The 11,185-nt window shown below is 43.5% G+C and overlaps 1 protein-coding gene across 2 annotated transcripts; it reads right to left on the reverse strand.

The window, feature by feature from the left end:
* On the reverse strand, nucleotides 1-6,435 carry LOC135548105 (sphingosine 1-phosphate receptor 3). 2 transcript variants are annotated; one of them, XM_064977379.1, is made up of 3 exons: nucleotides 6,179-6,435; nucleotides 4,956-5,735; nucleotides 1-2,708 (listed from the first exon to the last, which is right to left on the reverse strand). In XM_064977379.1, exons 2-3 carry the CDS (start codon nucleotides 5,600-5,602, stop codon nucleotides 2,336-2,338), a joined length of 1,020 nt encoding a protein of 339 aa, XP_064833451.1. In that variant the 5' UTR covers nucleotides 5,603-5,735; nucleotides 6,179-6,435; the 3' UTR covers nucleotides 1-2,335. The 2 variants fall into 2 exon arrangements, with proteins under 2 accessions (XP_064833451.1, XP_064833450.1); XM_064977378.1 differs by having other exon boundaries at nucleotides 1-2,711.
* Nucleotides 6,436-11,185: the final 4,750 nt, after the last annotated feature.

Below are 11,185 nucleotides of genomic sequence, written 5' to 3' on the forward strand. Positions count from 1 at the left end.
TACAGTAAAAAAAGTATATATAATTATTATGTCACTCAGCTGTGCTTCACAAGTAATACATCAAATTATCTATTACCAGTCTGATCATATACCTAAAACGTTTAAATATAATTTTAGAATGTTCTGTTGAAAAACAACATTGGCAGGGCAATTCAAGCCTAGCCAATATACAGTGATAGTGTATTGGGACTATAGCTTACTGCACAAACCTCATTACTACAGTACTGTTTTTAATTGGTTAATGTTGCATAGGCTTACATTTTTTAAGTCATGTAAATAAAAAATCTGAGCGGTTGCCTTTTCCTTTTTGACCACTGCTTTAGTACATAGCAGCAGAGGGTGGTGCCCTGCAACCTCCAGTCAACACTTCAACCGGGTTTAGCACTGCTACAGGGAAGCTTCACTTCAACCGGGTTTAGCACTGCTACAGGGAAGCTTCACTTCAACCTGGTTTAGCACTGCTACAGGGAAGCTTCACTTTAACCTGGTTTAGCACTGCTACAGGGAAGCTTCACTTCAACCGGGTTTAGCACTGCTACAGGGAAGCTTCACTTCAACCTGGTTTAGCACTGCTACAGGGAAGCTTCACTTCAACCTGGTTTAGCACTACTACAGGGAAGCTTCACTTCAACCGGGTTTAGCACTGCTAATAGGGAAGCTTCACTTCAACCGGGTTTAGCACTGCTACAGGGAAGCTTCCATGAGCTCATAACAGTTAACAGTTAAATGATGCTACAGTACAGGTAGTAGCATAATGTTGAGCAAATCATCTGGTTAAATACAATCGTTTTACACAATAAAACAAATAGCATGCTACCATTGTATAATTAAGCAATAAGGCCCGAGGGGGTGTGGTATACGGTCAATATACCACAGCTAAGGGCTGTTCTTAGGCACGATGAGTGCCTGGACACAGCCCTTAGTCGTGGTATATTGACCATATACCACAAACTCCCAAGGTGCCTTATTGCTATTATAAACTGGTTACCAACTTAATTAGAGCAGTAAAAATAAACGTTTGTCATACCCGTGGTATACGGTCTGATATACTACGGCTGTCGGGCCAATCAGCATTCAGAGCTCGAACCACACAGTTTATAATGTAGAGTAACAGTATTTAGAAAAACTGTACACATATGTCAAAGTAGGACAAACTAAAAAATAATAAATAGCTTTTTTCAAGAGTTACATTTACAATTCATGTAAAATAGCCATCTGTTGACCATCCCAGCCCACCGTGCTTTACAGGGCCTACAGTATAGTGGCAGTCTACACTGTAGTTTATGGCCTAGATTCAATTCGGACCGCGGAATATCTGCGTTATAGAGCGATTTGACATTTAAAGGTAATTAAACCTATGCAACGTTTACCATGAATGCAGTCTCTGTGAATGCAGAAAACTTTACCTTTAAAAGGTGCCAAATTTAATCTCGCCCTATATCTCGATGGCACAGTCTTTATCTGGTCTGGACAGTTTCTGGACCCTCTACCCTCACAGAGAGGGAGAGCCAAGTGCTTGTTTGTGGTTATGAAGTAATTTGGCTAAATATACTGAATAAAAATAGAAACGCATCATACATACTGCCATATTCTCTATGATGACGTTGGAGGCGGCTTATGGTAGAGAAATTAACATTAAATTGTCTGGCAACAACTCTGGTGGACATTCCTGCAGTCACCATGCCAATTGCACACTACCCTCAAAAGTTGAGACATCTGTGGCATTGTGTTGTGTGACAAAACTGCACATTTTAGAGTGGCCTTTTAGTGTCCCCAGCACAAGGTGCACCTGTGTAATGATCATGCCGTTTAATCAGCTTCTTGATATGCCACACCTGTCAGGTGGATGGATTATCTTGGCAAAGGATAAATGTTCACTAACAGGGATGTAAACACATTGGTGTGCAAAATTGAAGAGAAATAAGCTTTTTGTGCACATGGAAAATTTTGGGCCTCTTATTTCAGCTCATGAAACATGGGGACAACACTATACATGCTGCGTTTATATATTTTTTCAGTATAGTTACATTATAGGCCTTCAATGTCTCTCCATCCTATGCACAGCATAGGGCTACAATGTCTCGCGTTGCCACACTTCATAGTCTCTTGTGTTCACTCAGAAGGATTCAGATATGGAGGTTCAGGGCCCAGCAGAAAACCTCAACCCATTGGCCACATTGGCGCACAATGATGTTGGACTCTTTATTAAGGTCTGTGCCACTATAATATTCAGACTACTGTCCATGTCCTTCTGCTGCTCATCTGCCCTGCTGTGGTTGTTAGGATTATTAGGGGCTGTGCTCCTGCTGTACTCCTGCTGTGGTTGTTAGGATTATTATGGGCTGTGCTCCTGCTGTGCTCCTGCTGTACTCCTGCTGTGCTCCAGGTTATTGGGCTTATTTGGCTCACCGCTGCTGGAGACATTCCCCTTCATCAGACAGCCACAGACCAAGCTAAAGAAGGCTCTCCTCATCTCCCTGCTGGCCAAGGTGTAGATAACAGGGTTCATGGCAGAGTTGAGCACGGCCAGGGCTATGAAGTAGTCGGCCTTGTAGAGAATGGGACAGCAGCGGTGCTCGCAGGCCACATCGATGAGGAGGAGGACGAAGATGGGCATCCAGCATGCAATGAAGACGCCGACCACGATGATGACAGTACGGAGGAGGGTCATGGAGTGCTCTGAGTTGGAATGTTTCGTCACCTTCCGACTGCTGGATAGATAGAACAACAGAGTGATAAATAGAACCACATAGACACCGGCCACCCATCCATCCAAAACAAAATACAAAAAAAAACAAGTAACCAACATATATATAGCATCAATACACACCTGGTCCTAACCAACATATAGAGAGCTTCAATACACACCTGGTCCTAACCAACATGTAGATAGCATCAATACACACCTGGTCCTCACCAACATATAGAGAGCATCAATACACACCTGGTCCTCACCAACATATAGAGAGCATCAATACACACCTGGTCCTCACCAACATGCAGATAGCATCAATACACACCTGGTCCTCACCAACATATAGAGAGCATCAATACACACCTGGTCCTCACCAACATGCAGATAGCATCAATACACACCTGGTCCTCACCAACATATAGAGAGCATCAATACACACCTGGTCCTCACCAACATGCAGATAGCATCAATACACACCTGGTCCTCACCAACATATAGAGAGCATCAATACACACCTGGTCCTCACCAACATATACAGTGCCTTGCAAAAGTATTCATCCCCTTGGCGTTTTTCCTATTTTGCTGCATTACAACCTGTAATTTAAATAGATTTTCATTTGGATTTCATGCAATGGACAAAGACAAAATAGTCCAAATTGGTGAGGTGAAATGAAAAAAATGACTTGTTTAAAAAAAAATGGAACAAAAAAACACCTCAAAAGTGGTGCGTGCATATGTATTCACCCCCTTTGCTTTGAAGCCCCAAAACAAGATCTGGTGCAACCAATTACCTTCAGAAGTCACATAATTAGTTAAATAAAGTCCACCTGTGTGCAATCTAAGTGTCACATGATCTGTCACATGATCTCAGTATACATACAGGTGTTCGGAAAGGCCCAGGAGTCTGCAACACCACTAAGCAAGCAGCACCACCAAGCAAGCAGCACCATGAAGACCAAGGACCTCTACAAACAGGTCAGGGACGAAGTTGTGGGGAAGTACAGATAACGGGTTTGGTTATAAAAAAAATCTGAAACTTTGAACATCCCACGGAGCGCCATTAAATCTATTATAATTTTTTTTTAAAGAATATGGCACCACAACAAACCTGCCAAGAGAGGGCCGCCCACCAAAACTCAGGGACCAGGCAAGGAGGGCATTAATCAGAGAGGCAACAAAGAGACCAAAGATAACCCGGAAGGAGCTGAAAAGCTCCACAGCGAAGATTAGAGTATCTGTCCATAGAACCACTTTAAGCTGTACACTCCACAGATCTAGGCTTTACAGAAAAGTGACCAGAAAAAAAGCCATTGCTTAAAGAAAAAATAAGCAAACATGTTTGGTGTTCGGCAAAAGGCATGTGGGAGACTTCCCAAACATATGGTAGAAGGTACTCTGGTCAGATGAGACTAAAATTGAGCTTTTTGGCCATCAAGGAAAACGCTCTCATCACCCGAGAACAAAATCCCCACAGTGAAGCATGGTGGTGGCAGCATCATGCTGTGGGGATGGCAGGGACTGGGGAACTGGTCAGAATTGAAGGAATGATGGATGGTGCTAAATACAGGGAAATTCTTGCGGAAAACCTGTTTCAGTCTTCCAGAGATTTGAGACTGGGACGGAGGTTCACCTTCCAGCAGGACTATGGCCCTAAGCATACTGCTAAAGCAACACTCAAGTGGTTTAAGGGGAAACATTTAAATGTCTTGGAATGGCCTAGTCAAAGCCCAGACCTCAATCCAATTGAGAATCTGTGGTATGATTTAAAGATTGCTGTACACCAGCGGAACCCATCCAACTTGAAGGAGCTGGAGCAGTTTTGCCTTGAAGAATGGGCAAAAATCCCAGTGGCTAGATCTACCAAGCTTATAGAGACATACCCCAAGAGACTTGCAGCTGTAATTACTGCAAAGTGTGGCTCTACAAAGTATTGACTTTTGGGAGGTGAATAGTTATGCACGCTCAAGTTCAGTTTTTTTGTCTTATGTCTTGTATGTTTCACAATAAAAAATATTTTGCAACTTCAAAGTGGTAGGCATGTTGTGTAAATCAAATGATTCAAACCCCCCCCCCCCCAAAAAAAAAAAATTATTTTAATTCCAGGTTGTAAGGCAACAAAATAGGAAAAATACCAGGGGGTGAATACTTTTGCAAGCCACTGTAGATACGTAGACAGACAGACCGACCGACCGACCGACCAACAGGACCGGACCGGACTCGATCAATCGATCAATCACCATAAGATAGCATCAATGCATACCTGGTCCTCACCAACATGTAGATGCGTATGTACAGGACGGACATGGCCAGCAGCAAGGCCATGAAGATGATGATGCAGAATGCCACGTACTTCTTGGTATAGAGCGGTAGGACTGTGGAGCAGTCAGGGAGGTTGTCCAAGCAGTTCCACCCCAGGATGGGCAATGCTCCCAGGGATATCGCTATGAGCCAGCAGGTCCCTATGAGCAAGAACACCCTGTAATTCTTATTGGCGTCGTAGGGCCTCATTTTAATCATGGTCAGATGTCTCTCTATAGCTATAGCCAGGAGACTGAATGTGGAAGCCCCCAGGGCTACAAACATGCTCCCTTCCCTTACAAACCACAACACTGGGGACAGGTGAAGGGTCTTCTCCCCTGACATGAGGAGGTTGACGATATAGGCCACCCCAGCCAGAAGGTCACACAACGCCAGGTTGGCGATGAAGAAGTACATGCGGTTGTGGAACTTATGGTTTTTCCATATTGCTACTAGAACAATCAGGTTCTCCAGGATTATGAAGCAACAGATGATGAGGAACACGATGGTTTTAGCATCCAAGGTGACGCCACCACCTGTGATCGTTCCATTCTGACGGTTTTCCAGCTTCCCTGTGTAGTTATAGTGGATATATATCTGCTTGTTCATCGTCTCTGGTTGTCAAGATGTTATTCCACAAATGTCCAGCAGAGATCGGTAAAGAGGCGTATTAAAAGTCCTGTTTAGAGTGAGATCGACAGATATCCCACCTTTTACAGCTGAGTTGAAAGTGATGGACCAGCTAGATAAAAAAAAAGTTGATTATTAACACGTTAGTCTTTTTTGATACCTCTCTCTTGATCGAAAATTAATGAGTGCATCTGGGTAGCATCTATCCGGAATTGAGACGTTTATTATCCAGAGTTGCTGCCCTAGAAAAATATTTGATTTTGTCTATGATTGAAGTATACTGTAATTTAAATCTTAGTGTCAATTCAAAGGCTGTGTTTAACCACAAAATAACTTACAACCAGAAAAAATACAATGAATCTAATTAATGTAATTTTACAGAATTATGTTACATTTCAAATAAAGATAAAAAATAAAATGTGATTTTAAGATTATCTATAGTTTATACTGGCGACTACAGCCAACAACATATATGTTTAATCATAGTTTTTAATATAGCATTTTGAAACGAATTAGAATCCCGTACAGCTATAGATGTAAATAGTAAAGACTCACCGTCAGATGCTCTAGTCTAGAGCCGATTTCAGAGATCCTTTCCAGCGGCGCGCGACAGTTACTCGACTTCATCCAAGCTTCTTTTATATAATTACATAGTTATACATTTCTTCAAGTGGTGGTGATAAATCCTCTTCATTTAGTAATAATACGAGTCTGCAACGTTATTCCTTCACCCCCAAGTTCTTCTTGCAGAAGTTTCAGTATTTTTCTTTACACATTTCTCTACATGTGTAATGACGTAGCCTATCCCTCTGTCTCCCATTTCTGACTAATGGCTGAAGGCGCACCCCTCCCTTCCAGAGAGAGACTGACGGGAAAACTTGGGAGGGCTGTATTGACAAGAAGACTGCAGACATTATTAAAGACATGCATTACTCAAAGTAAATCGGATCAATATTGAGTCCTATATTTTGATCATGGTAGGATACAGATACCATGATACAATTTAGGCGTCTTTGTAAATATGAATTTGTTCTTAACTGACTTGCCTAGTTATAATGAAGATTACACGGTTAAAGCTCTCACACGGTTAAAGCTCGCAATTCACCCCTTTATTGACAACTTTAAATCCAAAACAGATCTTCATCAGGTAAAAAAAAAACAGCTCAAACCATTGTTTCTAAAGTAGTAAGTAGTATCACGTTGTATAAAGGATTGGAGACAGGCGCAGGAATAGGTAATTGGTGGTTTTAATACTCCATCCAAAAATACAACATGCCATGAAAGACACAGGGAGGAAGCCCAAAACAAACACATATACAAAAACAGGGATGAGCGAAGTAAAACCTCTAATAAATACACAGGACGAGACCTGTAATGACAAGTGAGTAACAATACACGGGAGGAGACCCGTAATAACAATACGCGGGAGGAGACCCGTAATAACGACACACGGGACGAGACCCGTAATAACAATACACGGGAGGAGACCCGTAATAACGACACACGGGACGAGACCCGTAATAACAATACACGGGAGGAGACCCGTAATAACGACACACGGGACGAGACCCGTAATAACAAGTGAGTAACAATACACGGGACGAGACCCGTAATAACAAGTGAGTAACAATACACGGGAGGAGACCCGTAATAACAATACACGGGAGGAGGCCCGTAATAACAATACACGGGAGGAGACCCGTAAAAACAATACACGGGAGGAGACCCGTAATAACAATACACGGGAGGAGACCCGTAATAACAATACACGGGAGGAGACCCGTAACAACAATACACGGGAGGAGACCCGTAATAACAATACACGGGAGGAGACCCGTAATAACAATACACGGGAGGAGACCCGTAATAACAATACACGGGAGGAGACCCGTAATAACAATACACGGGAGGAGACCCGTAATAACAATACACGGGAGGAGACCCGTAATAACAATACACGGGAGGAGACCCGTAATAACAATACACGGGAGGAGACCCGTAATAACAATACACGGGAGGAGACCCGTAATAACAATACACGGGAGGAGACCCGTAATAACAATACACGGGAGGAGACCCGTAATAACAATACACGGGAGGAGACCCGTAATAACAATACACGGGAGGAGACCCGTAATAACAATACACGGGACGAGACCCGTAATAACAATACACGGGAGGAGACCCGTAATAACAATACACGGGAGGAGACCCGTAATAACAATACACGGGAGGAGACCCGTAATAACGACACACGGGACGAGACCCGTAATAACAATACACGGGAGGAGACCCGTAATAACGACACACGGGACGAGACCCGTAATAACAAGTGAGTAACAATACACGGGACGAGACCCGTAATAACAAGTGAGTAACAATACACGGGAGGAGACCCGTAATAACAATACACGGGAGGAGGCCCGTAATAACAATACACGGGAGGAGACCCATAACAACAATACACGGGAGGAGACCCGTAATAACAATACACGGGAGGAGACCCGTAACAACAATGCACGGGAGGAGACCCGTAATAACAATACACGGGAGGAGACCCGTAATAACAATACACGGGAGGAGACCCGTAACAACAATACACGGGAGGAGACCCGTAATAACAATACACGGGAGGAGACCCGTAACAACAATACACGGGAGGAGACCTGTAATAACAATACACGGGAGGAGACCCGTAATAACAATACACGGGAGGAGACCCGTAACAACAATACACGGGAGGAGACCCGTAATAACAATACACGGGAGGAGACCCGTAATAACAATACACGGGAGGAGACCCGTAATAACAATACACGGGAGGAGACCCGTAATAACAATACGGGAGGGACGAGACCCGTAATAACAATACACGGGAGGAGACCCGTAATAACAATACACGGGAGGAGACCCGTAATAACAATACACGGGAGGAGACCCGTAATAACGACACACGGGACGAGACCCGTAATAACAAGTGAGTAACAATACACGGGACGAGACCCGTAATAACAAGTGAGTAACAATACACGGGAGGAGACCCGTAACAACAATACACGGGAGGAGACCCGTAATAACAATACACGGGAGGAGGCCCGTAATAACAATACACGGGAGGAGACCCGTAACAACAATACACGGGAGGAGACCCGTAATAACAATACACGGGAGGAGACCCGTAACAACAATACACGGGAGGAGACCCGTAATAACAATACACGGGAGGAGACCCGTAATAACAATACACGGGAGGAGACCCGTAATAACAATACGCGGGAGGAGACCCGTAATAACGACACACGGGACGAGACCCGTAATAACAATACACGGGAGGAGACCCGTAATAACAATACACGGGAGGAGACCCGTAATAACAATACACGGGACGAGACCCGTAATAACAATACACGGGAGGAGACCCGTAATAACGACACACGGGATGAGACCCGTAATAACAAGTGAGTAACAATACACGGGACGAGACCCGTAATAACAAGTGAGTAACAATACACGGGAGGAGACCCGTAACAACAATACATGGGAGGAGACCCGTAACAACAATACACGGGAGGAGACCCGTAACAACAATACACGGGAGGAGACCCGTAATAACAATACACGGGAGGAGACCCGTAATAACAATACACGGGAGGAGACCCGTAATAACGACACACGGGAGGAGACCCGTAATAACGACACACGGGACGAGACCCGTAATAACAAGTGAGTAACAATACACGGGACGAGACCCGTAATAACAAGTGAGTAACAATACACGGGAGGAGACCCGTAACAACAATACACGGGAGGAGACCCGTAATAACAAGTGAGTAACAATACACGGGAGGAGACCCGTAACAACAATACACGGGAGGAGACCCGTAATAACAATACACGGGAGGAGGCCCGTAGCAACAATACACGGGAGGAGACCCGTAATAACAATACACGGGAGGAGACCCGTAACAACAATACACGGGAGGAGACCCGTAACAACAATACACGCGAGGAGACCCGTAATAACAATACACGGGAGGAGACCCGTAACAACAATACACGGGAGGAGACCCGTAACAACAATACACGGGAGGAGACCCGTAATAACAATACACGGGAGGAGACCCGTAATAACAATACACGGGAGGAGACCCGTAACAACAATACACGGGAGGAGACCCGTAATAACAATACACGGGAGGAGACCCGTAACAACAATACACGGGATGAGACCCTAATAAGAATTGCACAATACACGCAGCACAAAAGCTGGAACAACAAAGCACAGGTACTCACAAGAACAACGGACATGGGAACAACAACCAACAAGACAATGATGAACAGAGGGCACATATAGAAAATTACTAATCAGGGGAATTGGAATCAGGTGTGGGTAATGAGACAGTTCAGTGACTCCTAGAGCGGGAATCCGTGACAGTAGGCTACAATATGGGTGACCAAGCACCACTTTTCACAGCCTGGTCTCATAGACTAGACGTAACATAGTAAATGTCAATTTGGGAAACTCAAGTTAGTATGATACATTAATTAGCAACTTTGCAACTACTTAGTATGTTAGCTAACCCAAACCTTGAACCTTTAACCTAACTCCTAACCCTAACCTTAACCCAGAAACATAACCCCTAACAGTAGTGTTAGCCACCTCAGCCAGATTATAAACTCTCCATAATCATAACTGATTATAAACTCTCCAAAATTTCAATTGAAAATAATGTCTTACATGACTCTTAGATTACCTACTCACTTTAAACTATTTGATAACTTATAACCATGTTATAACTGTTTTATAATTAATGTTCCTGAACCCTGAACAGCTGCAACCATTTTACCAAACAGAGAAAACTAGAGAAGACCCACAAAGGCCTGTTCTAAAGACTTCCACACCAAACCAATGTTAAAAACATCATATGGTGTGATTTTAAAATAGCCCTCTCACTGTGCTGCAACAGCAGGTTCTGCTCTGCCTTGTGGTAAAGGCGTGTACCTTTGGCAAAGGGGAGGGCTATGGCATGCTAAGAGAGGGGGGGACAGGCAGATAAAGAGAGAGAGACAGAGAGAGAGAGAGACAGAGAGAGAGAGAGAGAGAGAGAGAGAGAGAGAGAGAGAGAGAGAGAGGAAAGGAAAGGAAGAAGGAAAGAAGGGAAGAAGGAAAGAAATAAGGAAAGAAAGAAAGAAAGAAAGAAAGAAAGAAAGAAAGAAAGAAAGAAAGAAAGGAAGAAAGAAATTGAGGGATACAGAGAGAGAGAGATATCTGTTAGGCAAAATACTGCGGTGTGCAGTAATAGCAGCAAGATGTGTGGCCCGTTGCCATGAGAAAAGGGCAACCAGTGGAGAACAAACAACATTGTAAATGCAACCTATATTTATCTGTTTATTTATTTTCCCTTTCATACTCCAACTATTTGCACATTGTTACAGCACCTGTATATAGCCAATAATATAACATTTGAAATGTATATATTCTTTTAAAGCTTTTGAGAGTGTAACTTATTTATTTCCCCTTTGTTTATTGTCTATTCCATTCGCTTTGGCAATGCAAACATA

This window comes from Oncorhynchus masou, chromosome 11, assembly GCF_036934945.1.
Source record: "Oncorhynchus masou masou isolate Uvic2021 chromosome 11, UVic_Omas_1.1, whole genome shotgun sequence".
NCBI classification, from domain to species: Eukaryota; Metazoa; Chordata; class Actinopteri; order Salmoniformes; family Salmonidae; genus Oncorhynchus; species Oncorhynchus masou.

What these genes read in the sequence shown, in the direction of transcription:
- LOC135548105 (XM_064977378.1), bottom strand. Translation starts at nt 5,602, where the DNA reads ATGAACAAGCAGATATATATCCACTATAACTACACAGGGAAGCTGGAA. An exon ending in TACATGTTGGTGAGGACCAG is followed by an intron (nt 2,712 to 4,955) that starts GTATGCATTGAT and finishes CTATCTATCCAG; the next exon opens with CAGTCGGAAGGTGACGAAAC.